The sequence below is a fragment of the Vanessa atalanta genome, chromosome 26, assembly GCF_905147765.1.
Source record: "Vanessa atalanta chromosome 26, ilVanAtal1.2, whole genome shotgun sequence".
NCBI lineage: Eukaryota > Metazoa > Arthropoda > Insecta > Lepidoptera > Nymphalidae > Vanessa > Vanessa atalanta.
Window position 1 is genome coordinate 4,507,006 of NC_061896.1, and position 24,655 is coordinate 4,531,660.

The 24,655-nt window shown below is 30.9% G+C and overlaps 1 protein-coding gene across 2 annotated transcripts in view; it reads right to left on the bottom strand.

Annotated features, from left to right (window-relative positions):
* Positions 1-6,558: 6,558 nt before the first annotated feature.
* The window catches only part of LOC125073955 (irregular chiasm C-roughest protein-like), a 92,993-nt gene continuing 74,896 nt past the window's right edge, over positions 6,559-24,655 (bottom strand). Inside the window, exons 8-22 of one of the 2 annotated variants that reach the window (XM_047685080.1) lie at positions 21,119-21,194; positions 19,973-20,055; positions 19,631-19,733; positions 19,086-19,219; positions 17,515-17,638; positions 15,117-15,262; positions 14,789-14,942; positions 12,607-12,845; positions 11,835-12,005; positions 11,147-11,262; positions 10,646-10,791; positions 9,933-10,106; positions 9,508-9,614; positions 7,840-7,939; positions 6,559-6,767 (exon numbers count right to left, since the gene is read on the bottom strand). In XM_047685080.1, coding sequence (XP_047541036.1) covers positions 6,730-6,767; positions 7,840-7,939; positions 9,508-9,614; positions 9,933-10,106; positions 10,646-10,791; positions 11,147-11,262; positions 11,835-12,005; positions 12,607-12,845; positions 14,789-14,942; positions 15,117-15,262; positions 17,515-17,638; positions 19,086-19,219; positions 19,631-19,733; positions 19,973-20,055; positions 21,119-21,194 — 1,911 coding nt within the window. In that variant the 3' untranslated portion in view covers positions 6,559-6,729. The remainder of the gene's footprint in view (positions 6,768-7,839; positions 7,940-9,507; positions 9,615-9,932; positions 10,107-10,645; positions 10,792-11,146; positions 11,263-11,834; positions 12,006-12,606; positions 12,846-14,788; positions 14,943-15,116; positions 15,263-17,514; positions 17,639-19,085; positions 19,220-19,630; positions 19,734-19,972; positions 20,056-21,118; positions 21,195-24,655) is intronic. The other variant, XM_047685081.1, reaches the window with a different exon arrangement.

The following is a 24,655-nucleotide window of genomic DNA, read 5'->3' on the forward strand; positions in this document are numbered from 1 at the left end:
TTTTTAATTCGTCAATAATAATTAATGATTAAGGTGACAGGCTTTTTTGATGAAATAATAAAAAAGACGAGTCGTTTCGCACTACCGGAAATTAATATTCGTTTTTGACTTTGTATTCGCTTTTATTGCTTCACTTTAATATTCTAAATGCTCCACTTGTGTTTAAAAAAATAATCTAATCTCTCTAGTTCAGGATATTGTAATATTTTGTATTGTTATTAAACATAGTTCAATTGAAATGAACTATAAAGATACTATTATTTATTTCAAACATTTTTTTCTTTCGACTCGCATATAAAGAACTAGACCCATTTATAAAAAACACGGATAGCCATTTGAACGAACCGCCTAAAAAAGCTTAGGTCGAAAATCAACAGAGCGTCGAAAATGTTAACGGGACCCTCGAAAATTCCTCAAAGCCCCCAAAAAGCCACGGCCCGTATAAATTCATGTCGCGAGGTAATCTACGTCGCAACAAAGGTAGAACAATCTCCTCGGCCCTAACATTATGCAAAACTCTGGGTATAGCATAGGAAGCACTATCAAAGGCTTTCACGAACAATAGCCTTCGAAAAATCCAAATACTGACTAAATAGCACAATTTCGAAATGTTAATTCGTAATTTGTAACTACGGTTACGTTTTTCGTTTTATTTTACAGTATTTAATTATTGTGTTCAATTAGAAACCAATAAATCGTTAAATAAAACCTTTTTATTTTTAACATTATTACTGGACATTATTTTTCTTTTTACGTGAACTTTATTAAATATTCTTAATCTGAAATTTAGCTTTAGTTTTGTTTTTAACTGAATTTTTCAATTTTGTAATTAAGTTTAGTTAAGTTTTAAAGTCCACTTAAAAACCATTATTTTTTTATGAGAATCACCGAGTTTAACGCATAATGAAAACACACAAAACACAAAAAACGCTTAAATTTTAACTTCTTCGATAAATTTTAATAATTTAAAAATTATAAAAGGATTAGTTCTGGACTTTAAAATTATTTTAAGCAAATAATTTATTTGTTTTTAATTTATTATCTTTTAATATTGTTTTCTATGTTGAGAACTTTCTATCCACGAGTGGCAACCTATTAGCAAAATATTAGATAAATAGCTTATACTAGTCTGTCTCTCAATTTTTCATTCCTATAGAACCGATAAAGATACCTCTCTTAAAAATTCGAAAAATGCCTGTAACAATGGCCGATGTCAAAACAAAGAAATATAAAATACAAACCCAAGTTCAAAGATTAGTGCAACCGTCAGTGCGCGAGTTTGACTTGCAATTAGCTGGAATTCTTTTTTTACTATTCTTTAAATGAGATTAATTAAAGAATTACATAATATAATAACAATGTTTTGTCTAAGCATGTCTATATACAAACTCTAATTAATTAATCTGGTCAAAATAGAAATGCACTCATGGATATTTTCCCAAAAAGCTGAAGATTTAAACATAACAAACTAAAATGATCGTTCGGGATACCGTTACAGTTAAACAGTGAATAGTCCCCATCGATTACATTTTATGTAAGGAGTTTTTAATGAAATCAGCAATAATTTTTCCCCTTGAGTTGTATATTGTGTATCTCAATGACATGCACACGTTTAGGTAGAATAGTTGATACATTTTTTTAACGTGCGTTCCCCATTGAGTCTAATTATTTCTCTGTTTCTATTTCGTTGATTTGTCATTCGAAAGAAGAAGACTCATAGCTAAACTAGTCACCCCTTAATCAACACATTTTAAGAGTAACGCTGAATATATTTAGAATGAACTTTAGCATTTTACTTTTTTACAAAGTCGGGTTACATGGATTGAAAAGGAATAGAAGCGTTTCCGTTCAAATGAAACGACAAAGGTTTTTTTTCCCGTACCGTTTGTGTTGAAATCCTTATAGCAGAATAACATAAAGAAAAACTTATACGAAGTTGCATACAGTTTTCCATTATTGTAAGAATGAAATCAGCTTATTGTAAAATTGTACAAATCGGATTGGAAAATCCTATTCAATGTAAGTGGACTGTTTTCTGAAATGAAAATAGGTTCTGTTGAAAGCTCTAAAGGCACTGATTCACTGTAAATAGCCTGTTTTCGATAAAATTTCATAGTTATCGTTGAAAAGTATCTGTGATTTTTGTTAGTATCGTGCTTTTGTAGCCATATCGTTAACGTTAAACTGTGTTTTTTTTGTTTTTTTTTTTAATTTTCAAAATATAATTTATGAAAATATCTTTATCGATTCCAACTGTCAGGGAACATTATACTGCCTAAGTGTGTTCAGAAAATCAATTCAGTGTCCATCAGAAGAGATACGTTTTCATGTGCTCAGTTACGTTTACAAGACCGAAACTGATTTAAATCTTATGGTTGTTTTTTCAGAAATAATTATCAAAACTATTGGTACTATCTGACAATATATTATAACACATATATTAAAATAGAGTATGCATTGGTCGCAACCTTTTATATACGATTTTAGTCTTACCAGTAAACATGCAAAATCCTCATAGCTAACTCCTTTTTACCCTCCAAATATTATATCATAATATTATTTACAACAAGCAAGAAAAATGGATAGAAAAATGCGTAACGATTATATTCTGAAGCAAACATCAATACATTAAAAGCAAGTTAATCAAACAAACATAATAGAAAATGTGTATAGAGACGAACTACACGCTCTATTATAAATTCCAATAAAACTAGAACTAGGTTGGTATGAACAAATCGTTGATATAAGCCAGAAACATCCAATATTTGAAGCGGATCGTGTTTTCATTTGTACCGTACATATTTGAAAGAAGAAAAGAAACTTTTTTATTGTCACACACACTAACCAAAAAATATAGTAGACCGTCGCGGGACACCCGGCAGATGTGATACGTTCAAGTTAATATATGAATTTATAGCTAGTAAAAAATAGTTCGCAGCTTATAAAGGAAGCCACGAAGCGTGTATATGCGGACATATGAGGCAAACCGGCCGATTTAACTGCCACGGCGCGTCAATAGATGTTTCATATTAATCATGACAATTTAAAAACTAACTATGGCGTTTCCCCGTCACACACAACGTTGCTAGTGCCTTGTAATAACAGGCTTATCTATCAAACTGGCAATACAAGATATTGATGGTTGGTGGTAGAATAAAAGACGAGTTACTATCTCCAACCCAGCGGATACACACGTAGCTCTACCACTGAAGCACCTTCTTTTAAGTAATATTTATAGTTAATTTAATTCAAGTTAAGAAAAATAAAACAAAAAATACATAGGCCAAAGTTTCGTTTTATTTAGAAAAGTAATTTGTACAATTTAACTAACATACATTGTTTTTCTTTCATTTATAACACTCTTTTTCTCTTCTCTATCTACTATCTCACTCCACAAAAAACCATAACCCTAAAAACTAAAATAGGTCTCAAATTGAAAGCTTTACAGTATATTTTATACTATACTTCTTAAAGATTCATTATACAGCTGAATATTTACAAACGTAATCACACACTTTAATCTATGTATCACAGAAAAAATAATTATACATCGCATAAAAATGTCAATTATAGTATTTGTATAATGTTATGTTAAATTATACAAATAAACGAAACGTTAACATGCACATTATATTATATACACATTGTAAATAGCTCTAATTGACATCTTTATACATTATAGAACTAGATTAGTGTTTATTTATACACCAATTATAGAAAACATTTCATTACTATAGAATTTAGTGTAGTTTACATACGTGTAGGATGTTTTAAAAGTAATATGCCTGTTTTTAGTAAGAACTAAGTATGCTATACACACTAACATTTTAACATTTTCTAATAAAGTTAATAGCAGTGTATAAGCCAATTCATCTATTTACAAATATCTTAGCTATAGAAAAACTCAATTTTGTGATTTCTAAAATTTATGAATAATTGACGAATATTTTTTTTTTATATCTGTAATGTCTGATATTCTGTATAATTGCACTATTATATAATTATTTATACGAGATTAAAAATAAAATTTATTGATATTAAAATAGATAATGATTAAATGGACAATTAATCACTACATTATATAATAATAATAAGATATAAGAAATCACAAAATTATCGAGTTTTATATAATAGATAGAGACGGATGAGGTGATTATAAGCATTACTTCACAAATGCATATAAAATGTTTTAATGTCTAAATACTTCTAGGCCATTTCAAAATTGAATTCGTTTCTTTTGTTACTTTAATAACAAAGAATGATAAGAAAGACACGATAACAGTAGTCAACATCTTAGAAAGGTAAGTTTTATACATTTATATAATATAGTTTATACAGTGCACAATGTTTTATACATATAATAAAATTGTATAAATATGAAAATTTTGCAAGTTTTATGTGCAGAATAAATAAAAAACAATAATATTTTAAAAACATGTTTAGTTTATCATCGTTTTTTGTGACTATTTTGTTCTATGATATTGGTATTATTTTTGGTATCATCATGAATGTTTAATAGCCAAACTACTCGTAATTGACTCAAATTATACAGATTTGAGGTTATGTATAATAAATATTTTATAGGATGTATAACATAACATAAATTTACAGAGACAAAAAAACGATAATTCTTTATTACACTCGTGTATATACAGTGTGTAAAATCGTAAAAACTTTAATCGATTTAATAATTTTAAACATACATGCAATAAGTAGAAAAGTTGTGTATGTCTATGGAAAAGATAGCTGTTTATCCATACGTACATTTTTTTTAATATAATTGTTTCATGACATACATTGCAATGTCTGCCTTTCTCCAATTCCAACACAGATTAAATATATTGAATGATAATAGTTTACATCGCGAAGAAAATAAGTACATATTATACTTTATTTTGTGAATTATATAACTTTTTTAAACATGCTTCGTTTTTCGATACATTGCATAAAAATAAAAAAATATTAAAAAAAAAATAACAATTTCATTAAGTTTTTTTATAGAACAGTATAATTAAAATTCGAACAAAATACGAACTCATTAATGTATGTTATGTTTGTAAGTCTAATCAGTCTTAGATCGAAATTTTAAAGAAAATAATATTTTATCTATAGAATAATCATTGAGCATCCGTGACGAGTTATGGTATTATAATTTTTCTAATTAAATTAATAGATGAATAATTATTTTTGACTAATTTCAAAATAAAATGGAAGAACAAAACGTTGTAATAATAATAATATATTGAATAATAATTAATACAAAAAAATAAAGGTATTCATACATTTCTAAAATTTATGTTATATATTCATGATATTTATGTGTTGTGTTACTAGTTTTACTTCCCATGACCTTGCCGTCAATTTTCATGTTACAGTTACGCCTAAGTTGTGCACGTTACTCCAATTTGTCGATGTACATGATTATCGTAGTCGTGTGAACGCGATCGTTATTGACGGCACGTGAAGCACACTAACACACGCACGTAACTTCACTTTGCAATCAAATACGAGTCCAGTTTCTTATATAGCTCACATGACACGTCACGTACGTGCGTAACGTAGTCGTGCAAACACGTGCGTTGGTAAAAGTTTTTCTGGGACTAGTAACACATATTTAATGTATTTTTACCCCCCAAATTTTAACAGTAATTTAAAATATTGATATGTAAGGTAATGGCACAAATTATTAATTGGAATTAAAGCTTTTTCTATGATTTATTTAATTAACTACAAATATTTAAACTAATATATGATCAGGGAATGAAAATATATAAATATTTATTTCCGAAACGAATTCTGTCACTGTCACGTGTTTTCGTTTTGTAATTAGCGAGAAAAGGACAAATGATCTCATAGTTTTATTATGCGTTTGATTTCATTATGTAAATAAAAACGTTTATTAATGTCATTATAAATGAATTATACACTTTAATACCGGAAGAGATTAATCGTTTTTAATGTAAAAAAAAAATAATGATATATAGCACGTAAAATAATAATTACAATTTTAATATTTCTTCGTTTACATTTAAGTTAGAAAGAATCAAGGACAATATATTAGAAGGTATATTTTAAGATAACGATGAAACGACGTTAATTTGAAGTTAATGATAAGGAGCTCATGGCCGATGTCAAATGTACTCACCCCCTCAAGTGAGATTTAAGATAAAATATTGTCTAGCTTAAATAGTTTTTACACATAGCAAAGACCAGTCTCAATGGGATGATTGGAAATTGACATTAATTTACATGATAATAGATTTAATTGTTAGTTAAAACAATGAAATCGATATTATAATATTTTCAATTATTTTCAAATTATGAACTATTAAAAGCAAAATACCTTCTCAATTTTATAAACGCAGGCCTATTTAAAATATAATTTATGATAAATTTAGACAACAATTAATAAAAAACTATAAGTAAACAAAAATAAAAAATAAAAAAAACATTTAAAAATAAATTCTAAATATACATAATTTTATCCAAAATGAACACTAATATAGGTACCTTAAACAAAGTACGAAAATGACATACAATTTTATTAATATCCAAAAAGGTAATTAAATTTAAGTATAAGTCCATACTTAACAGTTTGTGACGTATAAAAGTTCACATTTAAAAAGACGATACACTCCTATTTTGAAAAACACTTTATTTCACTAAACCGTAACACTATCGATTCTGATTAATGTTTAATCAACACTATTATATAAGTTTTAGGAACGTTTATACGTGAGTCGCTAATGGTTGTTGATGTCCGTTACCTGAAAAAAATAAAGGTGTTTAACAAAATATTCCATATCTCTATAATTATATATATTTGTGGCACTGGTTGGTGGACGAGCATATGGGCCACATGATGGTTAGTAGTCACCACCGCCCACAGACAAAGGCGCTGTAAGAAATATTAACCATTCCTTACATCGCCTATGCGCTACCCACCTTGGGAACTAAGATGTTGTGTCCCTTGTGCCTGTAGTTACACTGGCTCACTCACCCTTCTTACCGGAACACAATAATACATAGTACTGCTATTTGGCACTAGAATATTCAAAGAGTGGGTGGTACCTACCCAGGGGAGCTTGCACAAAGCTCTACCACAATGTAAGTGTAACACAATTATGTATGACGATGTCCTCCTGATTGATTTTCGTCACGGCGGCTATCCTCAATATAAAATACTCACCTACGCAAGAGATGATATGTTCTGTACGCAAACCCAGGTACACTCACTATTACATCACTCTCTTAAGCCTTCTGCAATTTAGCAAGACTGGAGAGAGTTCAGGTGGTTCTAGCTTAACACTGCGAGCCACGAGTGTTAATACTTCTCCTCAACTTAGGGCTACTACAGATAATTTCTAAACAGAAAAACCGAAGAACTTTCTATTGACCCAATCTGGGGTTTGAACCCAGGTCTTCGAGGTCTGCGGGCCCTATGACGTAACCACTACTATAATAAAACCATAGCAAGTAGTTCTGTTTATGAAACAATTGCTTAAAACTGCCTGTCGAAGAGGGCGTGCTTAACAATACACAAAGTTTTTAACTACATAATTGTAAATAATAGTAGTAATAATATAATAGTGTTTTGTTCAACTTTCATTTCATATATCACTATATATATATATGTATGTGTTAAGCTAAATGCTGGTACAATTATGTCAAAAATAACAATTAAAAATCAGGTCAACTGATAATCGTATAAATTCAACGTTTTGGCTTTAAAACTGATATTTAAGCAGTTCATTCCAATTATAACTGGTTTTAACCAGAAAAACTAGTTTACACTAGATCCAAATATAGTCTGTTTTATTATAAATATCTCAAATTTACCTTTCTTAGTAACGGTTGCGTTACTTAAGGATCGATTCGTTGGAGCGAGTATGTAGTGCGAACTCGGCGACTGAGGAGTGGCAGACGAGGTCACTCCGACCTAACAAATACACAACATAATATATACAGTCTATAAACACTAGAACAGCTTATTTCAATTGTATGTATTGAACGAAGATGGTTCGACGTAATATTATTTTTTATACATTTCATTTGCAAATTTAATATGTAGGCGTACTAGCAACTGAGCCATCTGATGATAAATTCTAGTCATAGCCCATAATATTGGTACCGTAAGAAATATTAATCACTTCTTACATCGCCAATGCACTTCCAACTTTGGGAACTAAGAAGTGGTATTCCTTGGGCCTGTAGTTACACTGGCTCAATAACCCTTCAAATCGGAACACAACAATACCCAGTAGTGAAGATACATGATACACGAAGCTTGCATAAAAGACATGAAATGTCCCTGGGCAAAGGCTTCTTCTTGCCTCAAGGAGAAGGTTTGGTATAATCCGATAACATAATACTCAAATAGACTTGTAAAAGTTTTTTTACGATGTTTTCCTTCGACGCCAGATAACGAGGTGAATTTTAAGCGCATGTGACGATACGTAATGTTAGTTGAATTTTTTGTTTGAATTTGCTTAATATCTGCGTATTCTAACGATTGTGTTATATGTACTAAGCTATATTGAAAATAAAGAAGAATATTTTTTATAGCGGCCAAATTTTATTTATTATTTATATAATTTATTTTAATAATTTATTTAGTAATTCATTTATATTTTTTGTATTGCGGATTTTATGTAACATTACAAATGTGGTATTAATATGAAACTAAAGATCTCCCGCGTTTCTAATTTCGAAATCTATAGCGAGTTTTGTTTTGATTTAATTTCACTGTAAAAGCTGCAAGTTACTCATCTAGATTTGGTGCCAAAATGATGAAACCTTATTAAAATGAAATCTTTAGTATCAAATAGAATACATCAGCTCAGCTAGAATTTGAGTTTGTCGATAATAATTTAGTTTACGTTTTTAATTTTTTTTTCTTATACAACCATAGTACTGCTCTGTAACGGGCAAGCAACTTTTATTCGCTCTTTAAAATTAATTCTTTGTTAAATCGTAACAATTTAGCTTAAATTGCAATCAAGATACCTCTTTAATTTTCTGCACATGTTTGGCTGGTGCTCTTCAAAACGAATCATAACCGTTTAATTTATACTTGAACTTGTGTGGTTATTTAGATACCTTAAAATGACGCTACTCAGTTCAATACTAATCAAGTAACCAACGTTTATTATGGAAATAAAAAAAGTGCTGTTCTATTGGCTGAAATTTGTATCATTTCCGTGTTAAATGTATCCAATTAGTCCAGAGCACATGTAACATCAGAGACATGGAAGATTCGACGATTAAGAGATTACCATAGGCTTTGAACTAATCAGTCAGCCCGATGTCATACATGAACTAATCTAGCTCCATGTAATCTGTCTTAGGCATCACACGACCAAATTTTGACGTACATAACATTTTGTAGAAGACAATTTACAAAATTTAAATATGGAAGTGCATCATGATGTGTCAGGGAGTGGAATCTAGAGTATTTACACGATGGTATATAATTGCGTATATTGTAGCGATGGTTACATAACTTACCGGAGGCTGTGCACTATCTGTAGACAGAGTAGAATTAGTAATAGGACTTGTGGCACATTGAGGTGATGCAAGACTGGTTGGCGATGTTATTGAATGTGATGACGTACCTAGCAGGAAAAATATAAATTTAACGAACACTAGTCAAAATAATATTCATGCCTAATAATATTATTCGATAACAGTGCAATGTAAACACAAAAGGGGGTTAGTTATTGATAAACGAGCAAATTTAATTAAAGAAAAGAAATCTTATAAACATTCAACAAATTTATTTACAAATGCAGATTGCTTTTATCTTACAATTGCTTTTATAATAAGGGTTATCTTTGGAGCAATAATGAAAGGATATCAAGGGTTAGAATAATAATCAAAATTGAAACATGCTTGTCTATTCGAAAAGATTAAATTAATTATCAATTAAATACCTGATGGTATAATAACAGAACTTCTAACAGACGAATAAGGCGGTGGCGCTGGAGTTGATGCTGGTTTTGCTGTGTGTACAGTACTTAGACCAGTTCGTAAGTGTGGATTGCCGTATGTTGCTGCATATCTCACATCCACACCTTGAATAATACCACCGTTTGGAACACGAGCACCTATGGCGAGGCAAATATTTTTAAATTGAACAATGAATCCAAACTTAACTGAAATTGCTTAGTAAACTCAAAAGTCAAAAAGGTACACATATATATATGCAGATTTCAGGCTATTTGTATATACTTCCCATATTGAAAAAAAAAAAATCAAAATATTATAACTTAGAAAAAGGTAAAAATATAGTCTAGACAAAGATGTAATTTGCGTTATTATGTTTATACTAATATTATAAATGCGAAAATAAATCTGTCTGTATATCTGTTGCTCTTTCACAGCCAAGCTATTGAACTGAATTTGATGAAATTTGATATGAAAGAAGTTTGAACTCCAAAGGAGGACATAGGCTATTTCTATGTCCAACAACGAATAAAACACGAGCGAAGCCACCGGTGACAACTAGTTTTAAAATAGATGTCTAAATAATGAAAAAAAATCTCAATTTTTATGCACAATAGCAATAAAGATCATTGTAAACGAACAAAGACCGAAAGATTGTGATAAGAGGGTAGAAATAAATTTGTCCACAAAAGGTTCTAACCTTCATTCGGTAAATTATTCAAAGCGCCACTGCTATCCTGTCGTTTCGTAGCACGCTGCAAAGAATTGCTTTGGGAGCCATTACTTGCGTTGTATTGTACTGAGGAAGGCGTATCCACGCTTCTGGGCAGACTGCCATTTATAGACCTATGGGAGGGAAATTACGTTAAATTTTACAACCATAATTATTTTGCTGAAACATTGTGCGCTTGATAGATATTTCATTTGTAACCGTTCTTATACCGCTTCAAAAGAAACGAGAAAATTGTGTATCAAAAAGTAACTTATAAACAAAAAAATTGAATTCACGTCAATAATGAAATTTCATTTTTTTTCCAAATATTCTTAATCTTAATTTTTTTTAAGCCATAATTAAATAAATATATTATGAATCTGTTACTTCATGACTGCTGGCGTAAGTAAAAATGACTCGCTACAATTGACTTTCAGTAATACAAAATATCTAATAAACTTTTTAAATTATATATTCAATTATAAATACCTGTTAGGTGTAAGTTTTTCACTTCCCAATGTCGGCGACTGTACTCTCAGTGATCCTGGAGTGTAATCGTGGCCGTAGTGGACGTACGTTTGATATCCATTGCCAAATCCATTCACCTAGACCAGTTAAATATGCTAATTTAATATTAAAATTCAAATGCTGAAGAATAATGACCGAATACGAAGAAAGTTAAATAATCAAAATCAATATTCTTTATTACTAGTTCAATGGTGTGATTTTTTTATATAAAATCTATTCTTATATTTAAAATGCAAACACAAATATATCCGTCTGTTAATTATATGACGAATGAGCAACTGAACTGATTGTAATAATTAAAATTGACAGTGATGTAGCCTGGGATCTGGATAAGGAAATAGGCATACAAATTGACAGCATCGAACAGCGTATGTGATATTTCCAAAATAGACCATAAATGTGATTGAAAATTGGCTTTAAAAGTACGGTACTATAGTTAAGGTATATTTAATCCAATACAATTATATACAGCATCAGTAGCAGACCAATATCAAATTACTGTTTACCGATCAATAATCTTTTATCCTGATAATCTCAAGTATTATAAATTAAGATGACGATATAGCTATAAAATGAATACTAATAATCTTTAATGCCGTTATAAATCATAAAAATGTAAGTTTGAAAATAAATCCTATGATTAAAATACCTTATAGCAGTCCGAATAGGCGGGATCCGTGTAATCATTACTGTATCTATATGGTTGATATGTGTTGGTTTGATTTATAGAAGACAGCGGTACTGTGCCGGCTAAAGGAATACCGCTCCCTAATTTAGCGTTCGAACATAATGTGCTATCTGATCCAGTATTAGAATAATCCTGTAAAAGAAACCGTTTATTGATACGATGACAAAACATTTAGAACTAGAAATGATTTAAAGAGAACTTCTTTTTATTTAAATTTAAAAATAGGCTATTACGTTATTAACAAATCAGATCAAATTATGTATGTACTAGTATAAATATTTTTGTGTAAAATTTTGCTGACTTTTCAGCCTTCTTTGTTGAATTTTGTCAAAATTCAAAAACAGTTTACAAGTAAATCAAAAATTCGAAATCAATATTAGTAACATCTTCAGAAATATTTACATTCTCTTAGAAAAAAATGTTTTATCACATTGCCATTACAATTTTAGAAGATATCTACAAAATCTTAGATAGGAATTATGACGCTATATAAAATTAATTTGTACCTATTTGTTAATTGCGTGTTTATGTTAAATATACATAATTGACCAACACTAATGCTAATTTATAAGCGTTTATATTAAAACATCGAGAATTTTTTCGCATGTCTGTCATAATTGTTTTTTTACGAATGCTTTACGAAACAATATTCTCAGTGACATCGTAACGTAACATTTATGGCTATTTCATCTGAAACTTTATCTTCGAATGCTTTAATAAAATCAGTACTTACAATTTCAGAAGTGCCATTCGCTTGTCTCAATTCAAGTTTTAGATCGCTTATGTTTGAATTTCTATCGTTTTCTTTGAAAAGTTCTTCAGCTGTAACCGTTACATCTGGCTTCTCTGTTACTTGGACTTGCTTATTTTTTCTCTGTTTTCTTTGACATAGAATCACCAACATTATAACAACAGCCACCATTATCGTTCCCGATGTCACCCCGAATAGAATCACCAGTAATGGGAAACTTTCTAAAAATAAAATTAATTTGAACTTAATGAATCATATGGGCTCGTAATAAATAGTCCTTCCATAGATAATATCATATTACACATATAAACCAAATATTCATAGTGAGAAGGAGATATAAGATGCTATATCTCTCATGCCTGGAATTAAACTAGCTAATTTAAAATTAAACTGGACCTCACATACAAGTACGCATTAATGTTTGGCCGAGAGAAAATAAAAGAGAGTAATGAAGACGGTGAGATAGAGAAAAACCGCTAACGCTTGTTTATATAATTATAAACCTTATATTATTACATCAAATGTATAGCTCTTCGTTTAAACTATGTTCCTATTCATAGATATAACACCGCAATTTAAAAGGAAATATCGCTATATTTTTTAAAATATCACCAAACAAGGGATGTTTTTACCGAAAAAACGTTAACCTAAAATATTTTCAAAGCTGATAGTGACAGATGGCATCTTTTATGTGTCGGGCGTAAAGTTAAAACGACGATACATTTACGATAATGTGTGGTCGTTGGACCCGTAATGGAGCTTCGTCAATGTCTACAGAATTATATTGATGCCCTTTCATGCTTTCGAACTATTATCGAAGATGAATTCAGTTTTTATGACTACCTACGCTCGTTTGAAGAGTTGAATTTGTGTTTTGAGAGAAAGAATATTATATATTTCACAAAATAAATGACTTCGACAAGTATAATAAGTCGTCTATTTAGAATAGTCGCTAAATCCCTTTTAGAAATCATAGAATGGAAGATTTTTAACTTGGCGTTATAAAAGTTATACAATGGAAAAATAAGACGATGTCTCGGGTTTCCCCGAGGGTAATACACAGACGTGGCATGAAGTTTAGATTTTAAAACTGAAATACGTTCTGATTTCAAACATTCAACTTAAATCTTTGCGGCCGGATTGAAAAAGTTCCGCTCAAAGAAAAATGTATCGTACATTTTGAGTTAAATAATGTTTTAAATTTAAATAAGATACGAATATATGTTATTATGTAACTTCTTTCATCTCAAATATTTTAGCGATATTATTACGTAACACAAATTCGTCACATGATGGATGCATACATCTTAAGAATTTATTGTGTTCCATCAATATTCCAATAAGTTAATGACTGAAAAAATATGATTTTCAAGTTCATCGATCAACTTTATTAACTATAAGAAAATTTGATTAACAGAAAAAATTGCTAGCGGATTAGTGTCCTACCCTTAATACTAACGTAGTTATACCTCACTCTAGTAAAATGATTGATTGTTATTGCAGAATGTAATTGACATTTGACAACTATGACAGGTGACGTCGGGAGGCAGTGAATTTCAATTTGCCACAAACATAGAGAATGGATTGAATAATTCTGAACTAGCTGTGAAGTGAACATATAAAAGTGTGACAGAGACAAAGCAATCGTTAGGTCCATCGTTGTCTCTTTCAAGAGTCCTGATTGGTTCACGTAACAGGTTTCTGTGTCGAAACACTGCATCTTTGTCATTATCAATATTTGTCATGCATTGACGGAGACAAGCACTGGCCGTGTAGCCACTTTGTCTCTTTCTAGAGACTGGTCAATTTTCGAGACTTGCTCAGTCCATCGTGTCTAGGCAATTAGCTGAATATATATATATGAAAAATTGCAAATAATAAATACAGTAAAGAATTATATTATTCTGTTATATTAACATTTAGGTTAGTATTAAACATTACATTAAAAACTTAAATAAAGTTAAATACTCTTTATTAATTAAAATTATTGCATTACAGTTAATTCAATACTGTAACATGACTATTCAAAGTGTCCTTTTGATTTGAATAAAAAGCATGATTATGAGATAATTCGAAGCTGTTGTATTTTTAACAACATAATTATCGGAGCAAATTTTGACGAGACATAACTTTAAAATGTAAGCGATAGAATTCCCATACTCACTGTTGGACTTCAATACAATTTCGATAGTATCACTTCCGTAGTCATTGGACACATTGCATTTGTAAACTCCGAAGTGTTTGGTTTGGCTCTCACGGATGGTTAGTGTGGAATTAACGATCCCGCCCGACTGTAAGTCCTCCAGGAAGGCGTAGTCCTGATTCAAATAGAATATGTTTGTAGACATTTTGATAATATCGAATTTTATTAACAACATCTGTTCAATAATTATGATAACCAGATATGACAAAAAAAAACCATTGAACATATTTTTGTTTGTATGAGATGATTTAGATTTATTGTAATGTATTTAAGTCGTTTCATCGCTTACTTGGTCATGTATAGTATCGATTTCCTTTCCTTCGAAAGTCCAGACTATGTTGTCTATTCTCGGAACAGCAAAAGCAGCACATTCGATATTAACAGTATCACCTTGTGATCCGAATTGTGTGTGATTTGAAATTATTTTCGGAGGACCTAAAACAATAAGCTTATATATCACAGTATCTTTAAGTTTTTACTTTTTTTCGGCCATAAGCTTAAAATCATCAAGCAATATTAAAATATATTGAATTATATGTAATTAAATAAATAAATATGTAAGTTCCGAATGATTACGTAAAAATTTAATATTTCCAAAAATATGCTGGGAAATATTTAATTTGTTACAAACATGAGCGTATAATAATTTCATCTTCATTTACAATCATATTAACGTATAATTTAATTACGAATATCGACTACCGAAACTTAATGAATAAAATCATCGTTACGATCATACGAAAACCTTAATTTCTTTCGAATTTAAATATTTCGAAGTTTGAATAATAAATCAGTTCGAACATCAAGTTTAGTAACATTGAGTTACACTTTGTATCGCTTTGATTAGCTTACTTTAATTTTAATTTGTTATTGATTGTGAGATGGTGTTTGGAGTAATTTTAAGCAGTTTATATTTCATTTTGTTTATTAAAAACAGTAATAAAATTGAAGAGATAGTGGAATGTTGATAGATTGATTGGATGTTAAAGAGGAAATAATTTAAGAAACAATAGAAAATATAAATCTTATCTTAGAATTAATTTATTTCCTTCACATATAATTTATCTAGAATCTTCACAATTTCGAGGGTTCAACTAAAATGTATAAATGTTTTGGGGGCGATTTGGACTGTCGCAATAATAAAAGATTCTAATTAGGTTTGCCTTAAAGGACGTTATTTTTGGAAACAATATCAAAATCTCATACAATTTGTGCTTCGGATTTGATTTGTTTTTTTTTATTAATATCTGTATAGTATTTTCACGATAACTTTTGTGAAGATATATTAAGAACATATGTGTGAAATGGCAATCCGATACAATTGGACAGTGTTTAGATGTAGAACCTGCGTTACGAATACGGACTCAAGGCTCAGGCAAGTAAACACTACCAATTTTCAAACTTGAGGTTATTGCGGAAAATTACTCCACAGAAAACCAATAAAATAATAGTCATGACCTTAGTCTTTTGAGCCCAGGAAGGTAAAAGTAAATTGAATCAATCAACAAGCTGATTTAAAACTTGACTTCTTTTTTGAATCAGAAGTATCGTTCGATCGATAACTTTATCTAAACAATTTCCTGGAATTGCTTAGGGTCTATTTATGACCGTAATCCAAACCAATGTAGTTACTAGTTTTTACACATAGCTATTACCATCATTCGCTTATTATAAATTCCCTATTTATAGTTAACGTTTAATCTCCGGTGATTATGTTAAAAGCCTTATAGATGAATTATTTGAAGGATTGAGATCTCGACCATAATTAGAGTAAAAAATAACCGACTTCCATTTATGTTTAAGCAAGATCTGATCTCAGATCTTGAGATACTAGATTCAAACCCTGTTTAATTTTTTTGATTTGGAATGCAAGGTTTCAAAAAATATTGGGCTGAATTATTTTGGGATCATGTCAAATTTGCCACCTCATTCAATTTTGAGAGAGAAGGAATAGAGAGGGCACCTGTGCTTGCACTCACAGTTAACCATCATAATAATTATGTCCTACGCAGTTGATTTGTCGCTCTTGAGTATTGCCACCGTTTCCGATATCGATCAAAAGGACATAAGAGTTAAACTTTAATAAATCATAGTTTTGTTCAGAAAGAAGGTGACATTTTATGCGTTACAATATTATTTTTAAAACTAAACAGTAATCGTAAAGAAATTATGACAAATTATAAAGGCATAACTTGTGTTAAAAAACAATTAAATATCGTAGTACCGTGAATTGCTATTACAATGTCGTAATACTTAGAAAATTATGAAGTAATTCGAGTATATTAAAACAATTGTAGATTTCTCAGTAATGAATAATATATTCTGAAGTTTATTAAAAAATAAGTCAAGGTTGGCGTTTCTGTTATTTTTTTATAAAAGAAAACGTATCAAATACCCCGCGTATTTTCAAGGAAATGCTTTGTTAAGGTGAAATGTTTAATTAATGACCAATTTCGTCCTAGATTCCATTTCTTTTCACTCTAGTGATGTATTTGCTTAGAAATCAACCCATTAATTTGACCAAAGAGTTCCTTTTGAGCTACATTCAAACAGAATTCTAAACTATTCTCTAATGACGTCAATATGATTATAATTTGAAAATGGAACTCTGCTAGATTCTCATTTATTTTTTGACATAATGAATATTGCACTGCAAATAGTTTGTATATCATTTAACTGTAGCTTACCTTTGATAAAGATTGATGCTTCATCCTCGATATCTGGATAACCATCAACGCTTGCTTTGCAAGAATAGCGTCCGACGGTATGAGTGTCTACGGTGAGTGTCAGATTCGCCGTTTTACCAACACGCTAGAACAATTAGTTAATTTAGAAGTATGTTTGGTTACAACTGATATTTTATTAGATTTATTGATGGACAAATAACTCTGTGTTATTACAAATACAACGTTCTACGTTAGGGTTTAGTTACCAGCTAATTGGCACGAATATGCAAATTTTTTTGAGATATCGTCTGCTATTTATTAAACAGAAGCGACCAGATATCACTTATTAAAAGGAAAAAGTTTTGTAGGTAAAATATGAATGGATTGTTACAGAAATTTGTATACCTTGGGAAGCTTGAATAGACTACCGGTATATGGGTCGTCTTGCGACGTCAAAGTAGGTCCAATTCTGAGACCCTTAGACAAGGTAATTGCATAGTTGGAAGGAAAATAGTAGTGTTAGTCAAGCTATGGAAGACATTGTTACGTAGTGTCTCACACACATCAAAATTCAAAATAAAATATTGTATGTGAAATGGGTAATTTCTTTACCATATAATTATGAAAAAAAATCTTTTTTTTTTTTTGGCAAAGGATAAAAAGTGGTAACAGCCTGTAAATGTTGGGCTAAAGCTTCCTCTCCGTTTGAGGTGAATGCTTGGAGCATATTCCAGCACGCTGTTTTAATGCGGATCGGTGGATACACTTGGGGCAGAACTTCATTGAAATAAGATACATGAAGTTTCCTCACGATGTTATCCTTCACCACCGAGCACGAGACGAATTATAAACGCAAATTAAGCACATGAAAATTCAGTGGTGCTTGCCTGATGTGAGGTCTAAGTGGTGAGGGCTGTATGTTCTTTTATCTTTACTTTTTTCAAATGAAATTGAACGATCACCAATTTTAATTATCAATTTATTTGTAACATATTTCAGTGAAAAATACGCCTTTTTTTCAAGCGTGTATTTTATTTCACATTACTTATAGTAGTGACCGATTAAGCAAAATAAACAAGGTAATATTGTCGAAAAAAAAATCTACTTTTAATACGGTTCAAAATGGGTATGGCGTGGCTGAAAATCTTGATAAAACAAAAACTAGAATATTAGTGATCACGTACATAGAAGTGACTCATGTTTTGTTTTAGGCACCCTGTCATTAACGATATTTAGTTTCAAATTATGGTAAGGATGATTCAGTTTAGGCTTTTAAAGAAACAAATAATTGAAAAAAACAGAACACGAAAACCTGTCTCTTCCGTTACAACCTATTATTTAGCTATTTTATTATTATTAAATATTTCATTTTTTCTGTTAATTGTCGAAAGAATCTTAATGAGTTTAATATTCGTAACGTGATTTTGAAGCATCCATTTCAATAATTATTGGATAAGTATTCTTCAAAATTTTTATAACATTAATCGTGAAAAACGTTCACGGAAACCGGAACTTTTATTATAAGTATAATTAACTGCAACTGGATTATGGCTTCCTTAGTGATACATGATTACATTATATCATAGACTTACAATATTAGTATCTTCCTCATAATGAAGCCAGACGATTTCTGGAGCGGGATACCCATCAACATCACAGCTTAACGTGACTGATTTACCAATTTCTGCTTCAACGTCTTTTGGACGATTGCGAAATGACGGTGGATCTATGAAATTATAAATATTATAAAATAACGAAGTATCGAATGCACTAATTTAAAGAGAACGTAGATTTTAAGATTTTGAACAGACATCTCTAAAAATTTGATCAGCTAAAGTAGAATCAAAGTAAACGTTTGACGGTAATGAAAAACGTCTTGAAGAAACCTGACAAAATTTTAAATCTCTGTTTGATTAGATTATTATAGCTTTATAGACATTTTTCTCTATTACCACTTTTGTCAACAGTTTTTACTGGTTTGAATGTTGAGTGACCCAGTGTAGTTACGAATACTTGGAAGATAACATTTAAGTAAATTCTTGCAATGTCAACGTATTAAAGGCAACAAGATTTTTTTAATTGCCGTTTGATATAGGATACGCCTTTGTTGTAATTATGCTTTACGAATTACACTTACAAGTAACATGAAGGATACCGCTATCTTCATTTTTTCCAACCTCATTGGAAACCATGCATTTCAAAACAGCTCCGTTGTGTGCTCTTGTTACATTTTTAATTATCTATAAAAGTTTATATCATTAATAAAAATAACAAATTGTAACATCCCATTATTTCATACTCTACTATGATTTTTGCACTGATTTGAGTTTGAAACCATTAACCTTCTTTTGAAAGACATGTAAGGCAAAATAATCTCACCAATATATTATACCAACGATTTGTCAAAACTTTAATACAACTATATGATAATAGAAATTCATATACGAACACAAAGAAGAATTATAGTCATAAAATTTACCAGTTCAGAAGTGTTTCCAACAACTAAATCGTTCAGAAACCATCTGTAGGTGAGGTTATTTGGATTCCCTTCTGCGACACAATCTGTAAAATTAACATAGTTATCTTCATACACAGGAATATCACAATTATAGCATAAACCAATAAGGTCTAATAATGTGTAGCTCTGTTTAATAATTGTTCAATCATATTTGTTTTCTAATTGAAATCAAATTCTGAAACAATGGAATTCCTTATTTCATTGAAGTCATCTGCTCTCACTATTACCATAAATACAATTCCTTATGCAAGGATAGAACACAATTATTACGCAGATTGTATTGAAATAGCTGGGTCAAATTTATAAGGTTCGAAATTAGTTTTGGGGGCACATTGCCTTCTTGACCTTTTGCTCTCTGACCGACTGTATACAATAACTAACCCACGCCGTTATTATTCGGTAAGAACACGTAGATCTATCGTCCTAAACCACGTGGTGTAATCAATGTATCAAAGGAGTACAAATATCAGCAGATCATCCTCCTGCCCTTATCCCAGTGTTACTTGGGGTCGAAGCAGCATGTCCTCTTCTTCCATACTTCTCTGTCGGACGTCATCTCACAAGTAACATTCTTTTTAACCATATCGTCTTTCACACAAACATCAGCAGCATTAGCATTAGCAGCCCGTAAATGTCCCACTGCTGGGATAAAGGCCTCCTCTCCCTTTGAGGAGAAGGTTTGGAGCATATTCCACCACGCTGCTCCATTGCGGGTTGGCGGAATACACATGTGGCAGAATTTCGTTGAAATTAGACACATGCAGGTTTCCTCACGATGTTTTCCTTCACCGCCGAGCACGAGATGAATTATAAACACAAATTAAGCACATGAAATTTCAGTGGTGCCTGCCTGGGCTTGAACCCGAAATCATCGGTTAAGATGCACGCGTTCTAGCCACTGGGCCATCTCGGCTCCCAACATCAGCAGAGTAAATATAAATTTCATATGTCATTAAGTACGTTTTTGGACAAACACTTGCATCATAACTCGAGATTAACTGTTAGTGACGAAAATATTGGAGCAGGACAGAAAATTATTTGCCTTAAATTTAAATCTTAGAAGTTTTTTTAGAAAATTGTTCAAACATATAAATTAAATAAACTTACTTATCACTGCGTCTTTCCCTTCAAGGACACGTTTCCCATTATTTATATGAATCTTCACCCTAGGTGGATATTTTACCTGTGAACAAAGTAAATTATTTAAATACTTATCATGTTATGATATCCATAAAAATATGACAATAAACCTAAGATCTTTTATAACATTTTCTTTTTTTTTAGCTGTTTAATTTAATTTAATTTGGGTTTTTATGGCATTTGTTGGCAGACGAGCATATGGGCCACCTGATGGTAAGTGATCACCATCACCCATCGACAAAGGCGCTTTAAGAAGTATTAAGCATTCCTTACATATAAGATGTTATGTCCCTTGTGCCTGTGATTACACTGTCTCACTGACCCTTCTAGCCGGAACACTACAATACAGGTTAGGTACTGTTATTTGGCGGTCGAATATCTGATAAGGGGGTACCTACCCAAGCGGCACAAAGCCCTACCACCAAGTAAATTTATCAGTATTATTAGTTTTAGGTACTCATTTTTATTGTTTTATCTCATATTATTTGTATTCATCACATAGTTTTATTATATATTAGATAAATTAACACTTTGCCTCTTTAATATAATTTATATTTGGACTAAGTTTAATTTAGTAATTCCTTTCAAGTTCGTTAGTGAAGGGTGACGTCGTGACCGACTACTGACATGTGTATCCACCAGTCTCTATAAGAGCAACTTTGTGGATTAAGCTCCTCTATATTCTCCTCAAGACCAGTCTTTTTAGCAGAGATACATTTATGATCTACTACTTTTCTTTTGAAATGGAAAACACTAACGATTTCTTTGAGTAAATAAAACGTGAATTACAACCATTAACATAAGTTAAAAAAAATTGGACCAAATGAATACAAAGCGCTTCATTTTAGACTAAAGTCTGAATAGCGCTTACAAAGATGGCGCTTTAAATCACTTTATCCGATACCGTAAAAAAAAAAACGTTAGTATGGCAGAGATATTTATCGCCAGTTTAAGCTGAAAAACGAAATATCAACTTCAATAGATTAGTCTGCATTGCCAGCTATTAAAAATACTATCCAAGATATATTATTCGGACAGTTTATAGCTTGCCTCTGTTCGCATTTAATTTATAGCAATTTTTTTTTTTCATTTCTTTTTTTTTTTTGCTTCGTACGTAATGAATTTTGTTTATTGTGAAACCGTAGTAGTATTTTTTTTTGAACATCGAATGAATTTTTAGGCAGCGAAAAAAGTTATGTGAATATTTTAGGGAAATGGAACTTTCGAAATGGCGAGGATTGATAGTTTGTCTGTTTTATCCTACAATAAACTAATTGACGTTTATGCTTTTGAATGTGGAATGGATACAATTAAATGCACTCGTTTCAGCGTGAAAATTCCAATTAAACGTTTTTATAGCGTAATTTTTAAAGTGTATTTTTAGGCTCGCTTCACTTTTGTGTAAAAACAAAATTAAGACATGAGTAAATTCAATAAAAAACGCAATGAAAAGTCAAATTATAAATAAACCCCTAATATAGAAATACGACAATAAATAAGGTAGTAAAATTTGCTGAAAATTTGTCATCATATTTATTTTAATATTAAGGTGTACGTGCGATAGTTTGAACGAATTTCTTACCAAAAATATTCACATTGATGGTCCGAATGACCATACATTTTTGTATGATTAAAATTGGTTTTTAGTTTTGGAGTCCAATAGATCTAAATATTATAACAGTAAATACCAACTATTTTAAGTATTTATTTCTTATTTTTCCGTATTAAAACGAACACATGTTATGCGTCACCATTACCAACAGAAATTTGGGAATCAGTGGCTAAAAGTCGCGTCATCTATTGAATATAAGATGTTATCTCCTTTGAGTCTGTAGTTACACTGGCTCACTCATCCTTCAAACCGGAACACAACATTACTAAGTTTTGCTATTTGACGGCCCCTAATACCCTACCTAAAACCCCCTACCACCAAGTAACTAAGAATTTAATTTAAATTATTACTTTTCCTACTTTTAACACCAAGCCAGCTATAAACTATTCACCTTCAAAATATACTAACCCTGTTATAATATAGTCCCGTACATAAATCATTAACACCTCATTTACTTTTACATTAAATTCAATTTAAACATCGATACCGAGAAAATTACCGGCTATTATAAAAAAAGGTACTGACTATACCTAAAGTCATCATATCACAGGCGTATCACCGACATCTAACCATAAAATGTAATTGGGTAACCCATAAAAGGGGTTCTTATTTTACGGCCAACGAAAACATGATAAACAACCGGGCCTTTTCTCTAAAACAACTTTGATGTTATGGAATAGATGGTACACTTCAAAGTGTACTATTATATATTTACCATAATATTGTAAGGGTGTTAGTTTTGTATGGATTTGTTCAAGAAGTACGAGTGGTTTGGCCGAAAACCGTAACTATTCAGCCATGGGTCGAAGCGCCGAATTATCGGATGGATATTTGGTGAAAGATATGTGAATCGACGATCGTTTATGAAGAACATAATATATTTTTTGAACATTTTGTATTCAAATAAATTATATAAATATTGAAATTCATAATTCAGAAATGGGCGAAACTATTCTTGCACGCTATGTCGTATCAATGGGGTAACTATTATAAAACAATGCTTAAGTTTCTGTTAACACTATTTTTCACTGTAACACCTTGTCTAAATCCTTCCACTGGAGAGTTGAGGGTTGGTTCGTGTTTTGCCCAGAGGATCGGAATTGCGATTCAACGGGGAAATGCTGCTAGCATTCTTGCCACCATTCAACGCGGTCAAGATTTAGACAGTAAATTAGTTCTTATGTACCTAAATATATTATAGTTTCTGTTTCTTGTTTTGTTTGTTGTTTGTGTTTGTATGTTTAATCATGATCGAGTTATCATACTGAGTTTGATATTAAAATTGACATTACATATGTCGATAGTGTGGAATAGGTATAAGTATTTGTTTTTATAATATTTATAAAATTATTTAATTTACGTGGAAGCGATTCTCACCCATTTAGTTATAAAAATTACTAATACAATAGAATAACTCATACTCATCCGTATAATTATAAAATGCATTATTCTTGAAATTACAAGCAATGTATATCTTTATTTACAGATTTTTCTACATATATCATTAAACACTAACGATTTTAATTGATTGTAAAGTAATAAAACCAATCTAATTTGAACTATAGTAGCCTTCAATGACCACGGGCCTTAAATTCTGCCTACATAGATAAATTAAGTAAAATAAAAAAATATATACGCTTGCGTCTCGGGACGACCGACAGGAGTGATAAATTGTACGAAATACTGCTAGCGGTTGGGATAGAGTGGGAGAGGAGTAGCCAGCCTACCGCTGACGTATGCGTAAGAGAAAAGAAAGACAGACTGGCGCCGTAACGCGTTACGTAACGAAGCGGTTTACCCTCCTATATGAAGTTATCACTTCAAAATAGATCTTCCGTGGAATAACTATATGTATCACTAATTTTACATTTGTACGCTATTTAAGCTCAGTA